This window comes from Rhinatrema bivittatum, chromosome 14, assembly GCF_901001135.1.
Source record: "Rhinatrema bivittatum chromosome 14, aRhiBiv1.1, whole genome shotgun sequence".
Lineage (NCBI taxonomy): Eukaryota > Metazoa > Chordata > Amphibia > Gymnophiona > Rhinatrematidae > Rhinatrema > Rhinatrema bivittatum.
The window spans coordinates 3,384,050-3,401,616 of record NC_042628.1 but is presented as its reverse complement, the minus strand read 5'-3'; the positions used below and the strand labels follow the sequence as shown (position 1 = coordinate 3,401,616).

The 17,567-nt window shown below is 50.3% G+C and overlaps 1 protein-coding gene across 4 annotated transcripts in view; it reads left to right on the top strand.

The window, feature by feature from the left end:
- TBL3 (transducin beta like 3) overlaps positions 1-17,567 on the top strand; it is a 39,831-nt gene that overhangs the window by 3,081 nt on the left and 19,183 nt on the right. Inside the window, exons 1-10 of one of the 4 annotated variants that reach the window (XM_029577572.1) lie at positions 916-974; positions 2,009-2,060; positions 3,985-4,080; positions 4,167-4,214; positions 4,337-4,478; positions 4,950-5,034; positions 5,867-6,037; positions 7,239-7,314; positions 7,396-7,492; positions 16,102-16,310. In XM_029577572.1, coding sequence (XP_029433432.1) covers positions 931-974; positions 2,009-2,060; positions 3,985-4,080; positions 4,167-4,214; positions 4,337-4,478; positions 4,950-5,034; positions 5,867-6,037; positions 7,239-7,314; positions 7,396-7,492; positions 16,102-16,310 — 1,020 coding nt within the window. In that variant the 5' untranslated portion in view covers positions 916-930. The other 3 variants (XM_029577573.1, XM_029577574.1, XM_029577575.1) reach the window with 3 other exon arrangements.

Below are 17,567 nucleotides of genomic sequence, written 5' to 3'. Positions count from 1 at the left end.
GTCTATAAGGTACCACTAGACTCCTGTCATTTCAGTTGTAAATGTAATCATTCCAACACCTTAAAAACAATATTTTAACATTTTGTGAACAATAAAAACAGTCGTTCAAACTTTGTCCTCTGAATAAATGCATATATATACACTATAACATTCCTGTATTGCCTCAGCATTTTAAACATATAACATTGCCCTTTGATTCATTCAGGTTGAAACTGTTACGATGTAAATGTTTAGCTTAACTAAGTATATTGGCTTAGTAGGGCATTTGCCACTTAGTCGGAATATAAGAATTTTTAATAAATATATCTTGGCTCGGGTTTTCATTTTAACACAGCAAACGATGTGCTCTGTTTAAACATCACCAAGCTTCCAAACGCAAAAGAAGCACTGCAGCCTTCCTATGATGATCAACCGTGTTAAATGCTCAAGAGCAATAGATAGCATAAGGGGAAAGGGAGGTCCCAAACCGAAAAGTACCCCAGCACTGAAGCCCAAATAAAAACTATACGGCCCGTCTGGTCTGCCCATTCAGGCCACCTATTCAACTTTTCAATTACTACCTTTCCCTGTGAGGCCCCCTGTACATGTCCTATCCTCGTCTCCTCCACCCTCTCTTTACAGAAACATTTCCTGCGCACCCTCATTGCAGAACCTCGCCTCCTGTGCATGGAAACCTTGGAGGGATTTGAAAGCCTCCGGCATCTTTTGCTACAATCCTTGGTTACAAGGCAGACAGCCAGGCTCTCGGCTTTCTCAAGCGCGTGGCCTGAGGGCTGAGCTTCCCTTCTGCGCATTCTCTTGTCTGCACCCGGCGTGGGACTCCTCCATGCGTCATCACCCTACGACCCATCCGCCGCCAATGGCGTTAGCCACCGAGAAGGCAGCTAGAGCCCATCCGCCCATTAACACAACGTGAACAAACTAGCCCAAATGGGCATGGAAAAGCCCGGTCTAGCAGCGCCGCCAGTAGCCAGGTAACTACATTCCCAGGAGGCGCTGCGCGTGATGACGTAGCGTGAGTGCGCCGGAAGTGAAGGGCAGGTTGGGACGCATGGTGGCTGCGGAGACGTTGTTCATTGGAAGATGGATCAGAGCAGCGCAGTGCGGTTCAAGTCCAAGTAAGACCTTACTTCCTTCCCCCACAAATGTGCGCTGCAGCGGAGTCCGCTCCGGGGGCTGTGGGGATACTGCCGAAGTAACGCACTGTCTCGTGTGCGTGCTGTGGCCCTAAATACCGATTGTGGTCCATGGGATGGCACTCTGTGCTGTATACCTGAATAACGATTTTATTGACAAAAATATAATAACTGCCATACTGGATCAGACCAGGGCTCAATCATGCCCAGTATCCTGTTTCCAATACTTGTACTCGGCGGGATCCCAAATAGTAGATTCCATGCTTCTCACGCCCAAGGATAAGCAGCGGCCGGGGAGGTGCTTGGATAACGCATCATCTCTTGTCAGTTCTGTGTCCCTTAATATGTACCTGGATCAGTCCAGACTGCTGGGTTTTGCCACCTTTCCAGCAGATGGAGACAGAGAAAAACTAGAAGAGCACCCCTCTTAAACTGGTGTGCTACCTGCGTCTTAGGGTTTGTTGGTTCCGAGAGCATAAATATTTTTTTTATGGTGCTACTATTTCTTTGACTGTGATAAAGTGTGCAGCCATCTAACATAAACATTTTAGCCTCTTTCTATTTTTGGATTAGTAGTACAGATCTATCCAAACTCTCTTATATTCTGAGCATATTTGAATAGCTGATGGCTGCCTGGCCTCTCAGTTCTCATTCAGTATATCTGTGATTGTCAAGCAGTTTTAGATATTGTGAATGTTTAATTTTGTTTACAATATTCTAAACAGAGTTAATTGCTTCTGTTTCTCTAAAGCTGACTGAGCAATGTCTTAGTGCCATATATAAGAAGCACTAGGCCGAATAGCTATGGCTTCTATTGTTATAATGCAGGAGAAAAATAATTTAATTCTGGTTATACTTTAATTTCCTTTCAGCTATGCAGTTTCCAGAAAAATTGAACCTTTCTATAAAGGAGGAAAAATTCAGGTAGCTTTTTCTCATTTGTAGTCCCACATTATTGTTACTTTCTGTTATGTATTTTTGAGTTTTTCTCCAACACACTGTTGAATTAGCTACTCCAGCCCCTAGAAAGTGCCCAGAGATGTGGTTGATTGCTAATCACAAGAAATACATCAGCTGAGTTTAGTGCCTGACAAGTCCATAGAAATCTGTGAGGTGGGCATAAAGAATTCTGTTAATATCTTACATCCAAGTGGGGTTCTGACACATTTTAGAATTCTAATTCTTTTTCATGTATGCTGCCACTTCTGGTGTGTGTATAGTTTGACTTCCAGTTTTCCTGTCTGGTATGTGAGAAGTTCCAAAGGAGAAAAAGAAGGAACAATGTTTTTGCATAAGCTAATAAATCATGCAGGAGGTGCCTTTTGTGGTATAAGAGTGAGACAGACATTCGATCAGCTTAAATGTGAATAAAGCTAACACTTTTGTTAAGTAGGAGGTACCTCTCATATATGAACATATGGTAGAGTATGTTCCATTGTTTCATTCACAGCTGTGATTGTAATAATGAATAAAAAAGAAGAAAAATTCTCTAGTAGAATGGTTCAAAGTCTGATCCATCGAGAACTGCAACAAGGATAGTGGGGAAGTAATATAAGATGTGTCAGCTAGCCATGCACTTTGGCTCAGCTCCCCAGTCCCCATCAGGTTATGCTTGTGGTTAGCTGAATGCCTTCTTGTCATGGCAATTCTGGTTTATGATTGGCTGAATATTCTCCTGTCATGATATTGTTAGTTTATGATTAGCTGAATGCTTTCTTTTTTTTGGTATTCTCAGTTTATAATTAACTGAATGCTCTCTTGTCATAGTGCTGTTTGCTTATAATTGGCTAAATGCCTACTTTGTTAAATTGTTCTTCTTATGTCTCAGTAAACAGTTATATAAGAAAAAATTGGCTGAATGCCCTCCCTTCATGGTATTATTGGTTATGATGGGCTGAATGCCCCACCCCAGTCACAGTATTGTCAGTTTATGATGGCCTGAGTACCTTCCAGTCTTGGTATTGTTGCTTTGTGATGGCCTGAATGTCCTGTTCCACCACCCCACCCCCGGTATTGTTGCTTTATGATTGGCCAAATGTCCCTGTTGTCGTTCCGCAGGCATGTTGATTATATTGCAGAAAGTTGAAATGACTTTTCAGCACATGCTCGAAGCCATCTTCCCAGAATACACATACACTTATCATGCACTGTGGTAATTCTCTGTCCACTGCCTTCCTAACCTTAAATCAGATGGGAATAGGGGAGGAAGATCCCTATACGTACCCGGAATCAGTCCAAACTCCTGGGTTTATTCATCGGTGCTAGCAGATGGAGACAGAGAACGGAAAGCTGACACTGCTTCATATACACTGATGCCAGCTGTAGTCCCTCAGTATTTCTCTGTCTCCAGCAGATGGTGATTGGTGCACAAACCTGCAGTTTGGTTCAGTATTTTTTTCCTTTTTTTTGTTCTGAGCCTTTCTCCCAAGGGTCGGGGTTCCTTGTGAGGGATCCCTACCCTGTTTGGTTGAGGTGGATGGGCTGGGGGTTGGCGACCCTTTTGTACGCCCGATCCAGGGATTATCGTGAGGTGTAAATCTGGTGGTCCAGATCCCTCCCCTTCACTTAAGTGACTGGAATCAATACGCACGGCCTCGACTTTAAAGATGTTCAAAAACATCCTGAAAATGCACCTTTTCAAGCTGGATTTTAAAAACTAATAGTGGGTCTCCTATTGTTTCTAGATGTACGTTACCTGTTTTTAATCATACATATTAGTTGACATACCTGTTTTATGAATGTAAGCTGCTGTGAACTTCAAAACAACATGCGGATTAAAAAACTGTTAAATTGGAGAGCGTTAGCTACCAGCCAGTGTTGGTGTTTGATGCACGTGCTTTATTCATAGATGAGCAGAGATGGGAGGAACATGTTCTGTACTTGTGGGATACGGCTGAATGTTTTGGATGTTGAAACCGGAACAGTGATCCACAGCATTGAGCAGGTAGGACAGCCCAGTGGGTCCGTGAATGGAAGCAGCAGGATTAGCAAAAAACAGATGTAGATCACTGTGACTCTGATGTTTTCTAGGATGACCAGGAAGAGATAACATCATTTATCCTCAGTCCTGATGATGAGGTAAGAGAAATCTCCCGTTTCCTTACTCCCTAACTAGATTACACTATGCTTCGTGCACGGGGTTTCTCAGCCGTGTCAGTAGTTCACGGCTTGTTTCCAAGTTTCTTTGTTACTGGTTGTAGATCCTGGTCACTGGGAGCAGGGCCCTGCTGCTCAAGCAGTGGGATTGGAGGGAGAACAAATGCTGCCGGACCTGGAAGGCGATCCACACGGCCCCTGTGGCCAGTATGACCTTTGATCCCACCTCCACTTTGTTAGCTACAGGTACAGTTCAATTTCCATACCTTACGCTGGCCTTTGAAATTATGATTCTACCACTGAAAGAAAAAGAAGAATGGAGGGGTTGTAACCCTTCTTCCATCTCCCTGCCCACCCCCACAGCCAAGTTCCGCTTTTGTTTTTGCTGTGTTTGTTCTTGTAAGATAAGAGCTGTGGGCCTGAGTGGTTGGGGACAGGTGAGAAGCTACAAGGAACAAAAGGCTCCGGGTTAGCTGTCTCTGTATGGGTGGAAGCAGCAGACGCGGATGGCGAGTTGGGGGAGGGATGAGGAGCGGGAGTGATTGGAGGAGCTTGGGGTGCCTGCACAGCAGGGGGAGAGGGCGCTTGGCAGGCCTGGGCAGCTGCATGGGCGAGAGTGGTGGGAAGAAGCGATGCGAGCGGGTTCAGGGCACTGCTGCTGCTGCTGCTGCTGCTGCTTGGTATTCACTTGGTTTCTTTCCTTTACCTTTTTCTCAGGTGGCTGTGACAGTACCATTAAGATTTGGGATGTGATCAAGCAGTACTGTACCCACAATCTGAAGGGCTCGTCTGGCGTCGTCCAGTAAGGAAAATTAATGTTTACTGTTGGCAAATTAACAGCTGGAACTGCAGACAGGAGCTAACCTTTTGCCTGGGGACTGGGTCTGTGGGAAAAGGTCTTAGTGAAGGGGGTGGCCAGAGATTTATTGAGCTGGGAGAGACAGAGGAGGAAGTGTCTTGGCCTTCTGGGTGGAGGTCACTGGCTCTGATGCTGCGTCTGATCCAGTCTTCTCTTCCCATGGCAGATAAAGATCGTTCTGTGTGTGTGCAGCTTACTTTTATGCTGGTTTTCTATTGCATTTATAGAGTCTGGCTTGTTTCGAGGAAGGTGGTATAAGATAATATAACACAAATCATTTCTTTCACCAGTTATAGACATGAAATAGGCTGTATTTGCTCTCCAGACTTTTACATTTTAGAATTTCCGAAGTGATCTTTTTTTTTTTTTTCCCCACTGAAACACTGTCAAGGTTTTTTTCCCGTAAGGAGGATGCGAGCTTTCTGGTTGGGCCCTTTGCTAGCGTGACTGTGTAATGTAAACGGTTATCAGTTGCTTCCAGGGGTTTTGTGACTCTCTAGCTTTACTCTTCAAGCTGAATTGAAACCATGGCACCAGAAGCCAAGAGAGAAATCTCCTTTTATCCTGCCCAGCCGTTGTAATGAGCTGCAGATATCCTGAGACTCTCCAATATCATTGTGGGGTGGCTTGGACTCCTCCTCCAAGGGGTTGTGCACGCTTCCTCTGCAGCTGGCCTAAGAGGCAGAAGCTAGACCTGGGAATCAAACCGAGCTTTCGTGCAACTCCAGCGCCGAGTCAGAGGGACCGGACCAAACATTCTTTCCTTGCTTTGCAGTATTGTGGAATTCCATCCTGACATCTCCCAATTACAGCTCTTCTCTTCATCCATGGACTACAAAATCCGTATCTGGGATCTGAAATCCAGCCGCTGTCTGGTGGCGCTGGAGTCCCATTACAGTGCCGTCACATCCCTGTCCTTCACGGCAGATGGTGCTACGCTGCTCAGGTACGTCCCATCCTTAGCTAGTGGGCGGGCAAAGGTGTGCAATGCCTAGGTGTGTCCAGTCTGCTCCCAGCACACCTCACCCTGTCCCTTTCCAGATATAGTGCATAGTCTCTCGCAGGAAGGATAACTGGAGGCAGTCAGCATGCTCCAGCTGACCTGAAGAACCAGCACAGAGGTTACAGGCGTCCTAACACGCTCTGTGCATGTCACGGGCATGACACTGCAGAGCTGCACGCTCTGTGCATGTCACGGGCATGACACTGCAGAGCTGCACGCTCTGTGCATGTTCTGCCCTGAGTGATTTTACATGGAGGTAGATTAATGACCTGGAGAAGTTAGCAGCAGTTTCGTGTGAATGAAACCCAGATTTATTTATTTAAATTCTTTGTATTCCGTCATTCCAAAGGTTTACAGGTGAAACATTCATAAATTAAAATAACATTTAAACCTCACATCCCCCGACGAACTCTCAGATCGCAGAACAAAGGCCTCCCAGAAATGTGGAACTTGAGAGGCTCTCATCTAACTAGAGATAGTGAGATCTCAGTCGCCAGCCCAGAACTATGGAATTCCATGCTAACAGATAAAAAGAAATTCAAAAGCGCTTCCAAAATGCCTTCTGCTTGACTGAAACTCCCAGGTCCCCATGACTGGGAAGAGATGATTAATTCCTGAACAATATCATCCCCCACCCTCGCTAAGCCTTTAACCCTGCTCTGTTCTGTTCTACCGTTGCGTTACTTCCCTTTCTATTAATGGCTTTCCACCTTGTACCGCTCATTCCTAGCAGATCAGGTTAATGTTGTTGTGCATTACAGGTAGAGCTTTGTAATGTTTTCTTGACTGTACAGGTGGTCAGCGTAGAGCCCCAGATAATATTCTAGCAGCGGATTTGTCAGTAATAAAATGCTTTCTTTCTATCTGATGTAAAAAAAAAAAGGCTCAATACAAAATAAATCCATTCTTATGTCCATGAGTTCATCCCAGCCAGAGGAAGTGAAGGACAAGCTGGAGGTGCAGTGGGTTCTATGGCATTTGTAACAGGACGGAGGTTGGGCAGAGCAGGCAGCTCTTAGGGTCCTTCTCTGCCGTCAGAGTCTGAGTGACTATGAATCTCCTGTGTAACTGAGAGGGCCCGAGGCTTAGGGCTCGGTGAATGATTTAAGGAACCCTTTGATGTCTTCTTGTCTCCTCACCACAGTTCAGGTCGGGATAAAGTCTGCACAGTCTGGGATCTGAAGACCCAGAAACCCAAGAGAACCATTCCAGTGTATGAGGTGAGAGGGGGAGCCTGACGTGTGCAGGAACAGCGACTCAGACCGCGTGCGGTGAAACTGAAGTTTGCATTTATTCTCCAGAGCGTGGAAGCGGCTGTGGTGTTACCGGAATCCGGCGAGTCCCAACCCCCAGGTGTCCAGAACCAGGGTCTGCACTTCATCACGGCCGGCAGCAAAGGTGGGTCTGTGCTACCGTACGCGCTCTGGGACGGCAGCGACGCTGCACTAGAATATTTCATCCATTGCAGTCAGCAGATGAAACCTTAGCACCCCATGCTCCCCACCTCGTCCTTCACTTCTGTTATTTATTATTTTCTTCCTCAGTAACCGAGGAGGGGTTAATCCTGTCTGCACCACCTGATTTAGCAGGAATGTGATTTCAGGGGACTTACTCTGAGTAAAAGCCATTTGACCTAATTGATCTTATGTAAGAACAAAATCTAATACCAGAGCTATTATTTTTGTGATCTAATTAGCACTGTGTTTTAATTAGAACTAATTGCTGGTACTGTCTGCTGAAGATGCAGCAAGTTTCCTTTTTCTTTTGGGATTTATTTATAAAATTCCTACCCTTTTCAATTACCAAAATCTGTTTTGGGCAGTTTCCATAATAACATACAAAACAGCAACCCCCTTACACTTGTTCAATAGTTTGAGGATGTGCTGGTGCCTGACTGATGGCTGAACGTTGATTGTTCTATATCGCATCTGAGGGACTTACAGTGCATCGCAGTTGTCACTCTAGCTTTTCTGTATTTCAATCTCTTTTTATTAATTTTCAAATTAAACATCAACTAATTGATGCAAGGGGGAAAAAAAGCAAATGTTCAAAAAAAACATCTCCGCAGAGATAAATTCCTGTTCCTACCCGGATCATTCCAGACGGGTGGGTTGTGCATCCCTACCAGCAGATGGAGGCAGAGGACAAAACTTTGAGACGCTGCTACATAACCGAGAGTGCTACCTGCAGTCCCTCAGTATTTCTCTGACTCCAGCAGATGATAGAGGTGCAGACCTGCAGTCCCTCAGTATTTCTCTGACTCCAGCAGATGGTAGAGGTGCAGACCTGCAGTCCCTCAGTATTTCTCATGGCTTGGCTTTTGAGAGGAAGAGGTTAAGGGTGACAGGATACTTGGAACTGGTTGTTGCTACTTTGCTCCACTTCTCTGGCTTGTTCAGGTGTGGAGAGTGTTTGAATCTTGGTGTTTGGAGAAAGGTCTACAGCCATTGTGGGTCGACATTCTGCAGATCTTGGCCTTTTTAAAGCAGGACCTAGCAAAGGGACGGGCTTATAATTCACTTCAAGTCTAGGTGGCAGCCTTGGGTTGTCTTAGAGGTAAGGTACAGGGGCAGCCGTTGGCCTCTCATCTGGACATCCTGCATTTTCTCAAAGGGGAGAAGCATTTACAGCCTCTGGGTTATAGGATCTGTCCAACATGGAGCTTTAATTTGGTTCTGCAGGTGCTATGTAAACCCCATTTTGAGACTTTGTGGTGGGCGACTTTGAAAGATCTCACCCTGAAGGCTGTTTTCCTGGTGCTGATTTGTGCAGCCAGAGATGGATTTTGAAGCTTCAGGCGTTGTCCTGTAGTGATCCTTTCCTGCAGATTACAGATGATGGGGAGTCGCATACGCTGTCTTCATTTTTGCCAAAGGTTGAGGGGGGATATGATAGAGGTGTTTAAAATCATGAGAGGTCTAGAACGGGTAGATGTGAATCGGTTATTTACTCTTTCGGATAGTAGAAGGACTAGGGGGCACTCCATGAAGTTAGCATGGGGCACATTTAAAACTAATCAGAGAAAGTTCTTTTTCACTCAACGCACAATTAAACTCTGGAATTTGTTGCCAGAGGATGTGGTTAGTGCAGTTAGTGTAGCTGTGTTTAAAAAAGGATTGGATAAGTTCTTGGAGGAGAAGTCCATTACCTGCGATTAATTAAGTAGACTTAGAAAATAGCCACTGGGTCATACTGGTATTACTGGCATCAGTAGCATGGGATCTTCTTGGTATTTGGGTACTTGCCAGGTTCTTATGGCCTGGATTGGCCACTGTTGGAGACAGGATGCTGGGCTTGATGGACCCTTGATCTGACCCAGTATGGCAGGTTCTTATGTTCATTTCAATCAGACGGTGGAGCCTGCACCTTTTCCAGATTTCTCGTTAGTAGCGGCTCATGAGAGGGAGCTTCACTTATTGGATGTGCATCAGACTCTCTTGCCACTAACAGTTTTCAGCGTTTGGATTATCTGTTTGTATTGTTCACAGGCACAAAGAAGGGTAATAAAGCGTTTTACCTGTCTCTGTACAGGTCGGGTGGTGCCAGAGGGGGTGCAAGCAGCCTCCTGGGCAGAGTGACCACTGGTGTTGCCGCAGGAGATCTGTAGGGCAGCCGTGTGGTCCTCTTTTCACACCTTTACCAGACATTACCGTTTGGATGCTCGGGCCCGGAGGAGGCTGCGCGTGGGGAGAGTGCGCTGAGAGCAGGCCTTTCGGGGTCCCGCCCAGTGTAGGAGCTTGGGTACATCCCGCTGGTCTGGACTGATCTGGGGTACTGCAGGAATGAAAATGAGCAGGGAAGAACCAATGTTCTCTAATTAGTCCACAACTGAGGGAAGAGGGTTGAGATAAATCAGTTCTAACTATGAAATGCCAAGTCAATTAACATCCTAGTTCCCTGTACGTACCAGGATCAGTCCAGGACACCTGGGTTGTGACTCCGCACCAGTAGATGGAGACAGACTAAAACTTGTGGGCGGAGCCATATATGCCCCTGTGCCAGTCACAGCCCCTCAGTCTTACTCTGTCTCCAGTAGATGGTGCAGGTCCGGTCACAGCTCCTCCCTGCCCTGATTCTGGTACTCCGTCAGGGTTGGTTTTCTTTTTGGTTTAGGCCAGTTTAGGCTTTAGTGTCTTTTAATTGGAATTTTGCCAAATTGTCGCTGACGTCCGTCTGCCCTACCTCCCGGGGGGGTTGAGAGGTCCTGAGGGGACTACCCCCCCCTGGTTGAGGCCGCTGCTAGGGTCGAGGACCCGGCTTTCTTAGTAGCAGCGTCAGGGGTGACACCGGGGAGCCTGGTTCACTCCCCCTGTTGGATTAGGGCTCCAGGACTGTGGACAGCGACAGGTTTGTAAAAAAAAAAAAAAAAAGAGGTTTGTTTTTTTTGTGCCGGCTCTCTCTCTCTCTCTCTCTCGTAGCGTCGCCGCTCTCCGGTGGGGGCGCCGCTGGTGGGGGGGGGGGGGGCCGGCCATTCGCTGCATTTTATTGGAGGTGTCTCTTCCCTACGACGGTCCTTGGTCCCCGTTTCGCGCCTTTTTCTTTCGCCGGCTTGACTTGTGGCTCGGTTGCCGGGCCGGCAGTTCGGCGCGCGCGCTGCTTCCCAGACGGTGAGGGATCGTCCGTGGCGCCTCGGGGGGGGGCTCGTTCGTAACCTGCGCGATCGCCGCCGCGCGGGGGAGGGGGCGCGAAAGAAAGGCCTCAAGAGCTCTTCCCGCTCCGTGCGGCAGTGGCGGCCATTTTGGCCGCGGCTGGCGCCTGAGAAGCGGGGGGGGCCCCCTTCGGCGGCCGCGAAATGGCGCGGGACACGGCGGGCGCCTGAGCGGCGGGTGGCCCCTCCTTCGGCGGTCGGCTCGGCGGGTCATTCGCCTGGTGCTGTGGAACTGGGACGGCTAGACCGGCATTTGTTGCTGCTGCAGTTGGCAGCGGTCCCGATCGCGACACGCAGGGACCCTGAGGCGGTAAGAGTAGCCATTTTGCCGCTGCAGTCGGCAGCGGTCCCAATCGCGGCTCGGGCAGCCATCTTGCCGCCACGGTCTACAGCGGTCCAAATCGCGGCGGCAGCATCCCGATCGCGGCAGGGGCAGTCGTTTTGTCGCCCCGGTAGGCAGCGGTCCCGATAGCGGCGAGAACCTTCGGGGGGGGGGGGGGGGCAGAAATCGTCGCCTCCACTTCTCCTCAACGGTTCCCTCTGCGTCCCTCAGTTCCCGCGGGTCCCTCGGGAAAGGGGGCAGGAGTCGTTGGGCATGCGCGGGGCCTTTGGGGCCCATAGGGCGCGCAAACGTTCAGCGGTTTAACGGCTGGGGGTCTCGTAGCGCCGTTTTCTAGGCCTCAGGAACGGCAATCGGTGGGCCCCGGCCGGAGGGCCGCGAGTTAAAAGGTTTTGAGGACCATTCCACCTCGGGACGATTGGGAGTCCTCGGTCTCGTCCTCGGCTCAGGAGGGCTCGGAAAACTCGTCCCCGCACCCGAGGGGGGCAGAGAGTGACAGGCACCCTTCGCCCAGAGCCAGGCATTAGCACCGGATGTCCGAAGGGGCAGTTACCAGTTCCCAGGGTTGTCCAGCTGTTCTCCTCCCCGTCATTCTGGAAAAGTTAGGGATCTCGCGCCTCCGGGGGAGGCTAGAGGAGGCTCCGTGGATTCAGGGTGGGTCAGGTCTGCGTGGCCCTCTACCACCTTCCTGGTCCCGCTCTTGTCTATGGACCTGCGGCATTGGGACAGGGACATCCTGGACTTGGGGCTGAAGGTTCCCCCGGCAATGGTCAAGTTTCACCCTCTGCACGAGGAGGCCTTGGAGGTGTTGCGGGTCCCTAAGGTGGACTCTTCCACGTCAGCAGTCCCGAAGCGCACTCCCATTCCGATGCGGGATACCGCGGTCTTATGGGATCTCTAGGATTGACATTTGGAGGTGCAATTGAAGAAGGCCTTCGGGGCTTCCGCCCGGGGCTTGGGCCGCAGTCTGGAGTGATTTTGCACTTCGGGCTGGCTTGGGATGAGCCCATCAGCTTCTGGCCACTGAGGGGAGCCCTGGCGATCACAGGGGCCAAGGCTTCGCAGCGAAATGTGGTCGGTCCATCTCTTGCCGCAGCCTCAACACGCCGTTCCTAACGTCAGGGCGCTGTTGTTGTCATTTTTCAAGGACTGGGCCGGCATAACGTCAGACCAGTCGGTCCTCAACGTGATAGGACACGGCTACGCGTTAGATTGTGCTCGTACTTCAGCGGACAAGTTCCTTATCTCGCCCTGCAAGGCCCCGAGAAGACTGCTGCTCTGCTCGGCACCATCCGACACTTAGACGGCTTGGGAGGTTTTTTTTCCCCAGTCCCGGTCAGCCAACACGGCAAGGGCCGTTACTCCATCTACTTCATCGTCCCGAAGAAAGACGGCACGTCCACACTGATTCTGGATCTCAAAGGGGTAAGTCGATGCCTTCGCATTCCTCACTTCAAAATGGATTCGTTCAGTCATCGCTGCGGTAAGGCCCGGCGAGTTCCTGGCCTCCAAGTTCCTGGCCTCCCTGGATCTCACGGAGGCATATCTTCACATCGGCATTCATCCGTCATTCCAACGCGTCCTCAGGTTCTGCATACTAGGGCGGCAGTACCAGTTCCGAGCGCTCCCCTTCGGGCTCGCGACGGCCCCACGTACATGCACAAAGCTGATGGTAGTGGTGGCGGCGTAGCTGCGCCGAGAAGGTCTCTTGGTCCATCCTTACCTGGACGATTGGTTGATTCGGGCGACGTCCGAGGCTTGGGTCGGATGGCGGTAGCCAGGGTCCTCCACCTTCTGCAGTCCCTAGGATGGGTGATAAACTGCAGCAAGAGTCATCTGACCCCCGCGCAGACCTTGGAATATCTGGGAGCTCTTTTCGACACAAAGCTGGGCAAGGTGTTCCTGTCGCACGAACGGGTGTGCAAACTGCAAGCTCAAGTACGACGCCTATTGTCTCTCCGCCAACCGCGGGTCTGCGATCACTTTATGGTCCTAGGGCCTATGGCTTCAATGCTGGCGCTAATTCCCTGGGCATTCGCTCATCTGCGACCATTACCGTCCTACTTTCTATCCCGCTGGAAGCCTATCCTGCTGGAAGCCGGTCTCGGAGGAATTCCATCTACCGCTTCCGATCACGGAACACGCGAGGTCCAGCCTGCTCTGGTGGCTGGATCCCAAGCATCTGTCGTCTGGGGTCTCTTTCGGGTGCCCAACTGGACAGTGGTGACCACGGATGCCAGCCTTTCCGGTTGGGGAGCGGTCTGCGTGGGGAGCGCAGTCCAAGACCTATGGTCCGTGTCGCCAGCCCAGGGGTCTGGCCATCGCCTAGAGACCGAAGCGGTCCGTCTGGCCCTGCCTGCAAGCCTTCCTGCCGTTGCTGCGGGGGAAGGCAGTTCGAGTGTTGTCGGACACTGCGACCACTGTGGCATACATCAACCGCCAGGGCGGGACAAGGAGCCCCCAGGTGGCGGAGGAAGCTCAGTGCTTGATGGCCTGGTCAGAGCTACATCTCAGCAACATAGCAGCGTCTCACATTGCGGGAGTTGACAAAGTGCAGGCGGATTTTTCTCGGCCATCATCGCCTGGATTCCGGTGAGTGGGAGTTGTGGCCGAAGCATTTCTGCTCATTTGCAAAACGTGGGGGGGTGCCCCACATGGATCTCATGGCCACGTGGCACGACGCGAAGGCCCCGCAATTTTACAGTCGACTTCGAGGACGGGGGGCAGAAGGCGTCGATGCGTTGGTGCTTCCCTGGCCGACGGATGTGCTGCTCTACGTGTTTCCCCCGTGGCCGATGTTCGGCAAGATTCTACGGCGCATAGAATTGCACCCAGCCAAGGTGATCTTGGTGGCACCGGAGTGGCCGCGCCGGCCGTGGTTCGCAGACCTCGCCCAGCTGGCGGTATCGGCGCCCTTTCGGCTCCAAGGAATGGCGGGCCTGCTCATCAGGGCCCCGTCTGTTTGGAGGATACGGATCACTTCTATCTCGCGGCATGGCTTTTGCGAGGAGTCGGCTGAAGTGGAAAGGTTACTCAGATGCGGTGGTAGCCATGCTACTGCGTTCCAGGAAGCAGTCAACGTCTCTGGCGTATGTCCGTGTATGTGTGGTCTTTGAGGAATGGTGCGTGCAGCGTGGGGTGGACCCCACTTCGGCTTCCGTCTCCAACATTCTGGCGTTCCTCCAGGCAGGTTTGGCCAAGGGTCTGGCGTGCAGTTCGCTACGGGTCCAAGTGGCGGCGCTTGGTTGTTTGCGAGGTAAGGTCCGTGGTACGTCCCTGGCACTTCATCCGGACATTTCTCGTTTCCTTCGGGGTGCTAAGCACCTTCGTCCTCCATTGCGTCTCCATTGTCCGGCTTGGAACCTCAATTGGGTTCTCTCCGCTCTCTGCATGGCGCCGTTTGAGCCCTTGAAACGCGCAACTCTTAAGGATCTCACTTTAAACACGGCGTTCTTGGTGGCGATTGCCTCGGCACGGCGTGTTTCCGAGTTACAGGCCCTGTTCTGTAGAGAACTTTTCTTGCGTATTTCGGATTCCGGAGTTTCTTTGCGGACGGTTCCCTCCTTTCTTCCGAAAGTTGTGTCGTCTTTTCACGTGAATCAATCGTTGGAGTTGCCAGCTTTTGTGGGAAGGGAGTCCTCCGTTCCAGAAGAAAGGGAATTACGGAAGCTTGACATGCGGAGATCCCTCCTTCGCTATCTGGAGGTTACTAATTCTTTTCGGGTCACAGATCATCTGTTTGTCCTGTTCTCTGGTCCAAAGACAGGGGCAGCAGTGTCACGCACAACAATCGCCCGTTGGCTCAAGGAGGCCATTGGTTCGGCTTACTTGATGCGGGGAAAACCACTTCCCGTGGGCCTGAAGGCTCACTCGACTCGTTCTCGACTCGTTCTCAAGCGGCGTCCTGGGCGGAAGCTTCGCAGGTGTCGCCTCAGGAAATTTGCAGGGCGGCTACCTGGCAGACGTTGCATACCTTTATCAGGCATTACCGGTTGGATGTCCGGGCTACCGGTTCCGGGGGTTTTGGAGAGAGGGTACTCCGAGCGGGACTCTCTGCTTCCCACCCTCGGTAGGTTTGCTCTGGTACATCCCAGGTGTCCTGGACTGATCCTGGTACGTACAGGGAAAGGAAAATTAGTTTCTTACCTGATAATTTTCGTTCCTGTAGTACCAAGGATCAGTCCAGGATCCCGCCCGCAGTGCTGCGCTGAAGTAATGGAGAGTCCGTGCTGCGCTGAAGTAATGGAGAGTCCGCTCTTTGTTCTGAATTATTCTGTTCCGCTTGTTTAGCTCTCTCGGTTGGAGAGTCCGTTTCCAGGAGGAGTGTTTTTCTTTCCCCGGTTTTTAAGCGGTTTATAGCGAGTTTAGTTCTCTGGTTGTGTTCTACTTTGACATTCCGTATGACTGAGGGGCTGTGACTGGCACAGGGGCATATATGGCTCCGCCCACAAGTTTTAGTCTGTCTCCATCTACTGGTGCGGAGTCACAACCCAGGTGTCCTGGACTGATCCTTGGTACTACAGGAACGAAAATTATCAGGTAAGAAACTAATTTTCCTCTCTATCATTCTCTAGATGAATGGACTGAGGCTGAAGAGAAAGTTCTAGATTGAAGAAGTAAAAAAGTTGTTTAGGGTCCAAGAACCAAAACCCTATCATTCCCAGATTTCAGTAAACATGTACAGAGAAACCTTAACTGAAAGGAAAATCCTAAAACAATTACACTATCTCTTGTAACATCTGGGAATATCGTCCGTCTGTGACCCAGGACAGCTTTTATTCTGAATACGTAAACATTGCTTTAATGTCCAATCTTTGTCAGACTCCGAGGCATAGTCATCCAGATGTGCAGTCCTGGAGTCATCCAAAAAGCTGGACAATTTAAATTTCACGCCAGCTTTCTAAAGCAACAGATAGTTCCCTCTGCATCCTCCTGGTACATCAGAGGACGTAGTCATTTACTGGGGGATCGTTCATCCTCGGTGCTAAGTTGATTCTGATGGTGTCTGCTGTGCATTAGGGATCCTGCGCATCTGGGAAGCTGGGACATCTGTCTGCGTGTATGCTCAGACTCTGCCTTCCCCCTCTGCAAAGACCACGGAGGAGGATACCAGTGAGCACAGCCTGACACATTGCCTGCTGGTGCCCACGCGACACGAGCTTGCCGCCGTGACAGTGGAGCATAATGTTCTCTTGTACGATCTGCAGACGCTGCAGCTGAGAAAGCAGGTGAGTAGCACGGCTGCCCTGGGCCCCATGTCTGGGGCTGAGGAGCGGCCTATGTTGTAATTAATTCCACGCATTCATCCATCTGCTGTAAGGTAAAGAGGAACACTGTGCAGGCAGAGAGGAGCGAGACAGGGATGTAGTCTGAGCCCCTGATTTAAAACTAAAGGACTTGGAAAATCGACCCCAAAGTCGTGTCCTCCTGTAATGTACAAAATGCAAAATGACGCAGATCCCAAAAGTAATAGAGAAAATCAAAGATTTGCCATAAAAGAAAAAGCAGGAAAACTCTGCATAATCCTGGGGGAAAGAGGAGAAACAGCAGAGCAGCAAAATATGGGAGATCCTGCCACCAAGCCAGAGACAGTAGGGACCGGTACCAGAACCCAGGAATTGTTCTTGCTTTTTCTAGACTTCGTAATTCTTTCTGTGACTAGCTTGTGCTGCTGCTCGCACTGTAGCTAATTCTGAAAGGGAAAGTATCTGGGTCAGGTTCCCTTTGAAAACTGCCTGCAAGGTAAACGCACCTGAACTGTCCCCATGCACATCTGCACCGGGTGATTCTCAGGTGACCCTGTTCACATTTGTACTGGGTATTTCTCTGGGAGCCACCATGCACATCTGCACCGGGTGTTTCTCAGGTGACCCTGTTCACATTTGTACTGGGTATTTCTCTGGGAGCCCCCATGCACATCTGCACCGGGTGATTCTCAGGTGACCCTGTTCACATTTGTACTGGGTATTTCTCTGGGAGCCCCCATGCACATCTGCACCGGGTGATTCTCAGGTGACCCTGTTCACATTTGTACTGGGTATTTCTCTGGGTGCCCCCATGCACATCTGCACCGGGTGATTCTCAGGTGACCCTGTTCACATTTGTACTGGGTATTTCTCTGGGAGCCACCATGCACATCTGCACCGGGTGATTCTCAGGTGACCCTGTTCACATTTGTACTGGGTATTTCTCTGGGAGCCCCCATGCACATCTGCACTGGATGATTCTCAGGTGACCCTGTTCACATTTGTACTGGGTATTTCTCTGGGAGCCACCATGCACATCTGCACCGGGTGATTCTCAGGTGACCCTGTTCACATTTGTACTGGGTATTTCTCTGGGAGCCCCCATGCACATCTGCACCGGGTGATTCTCAGGTGACCCTGTTCACATTTGTACTGGGTATTTCTCTGGGTGCCCCCATGCACATCTGCACCGGGTGATTCTCAGGTGACCCTGTTCACATTTGTACTGGGTATTTCTCT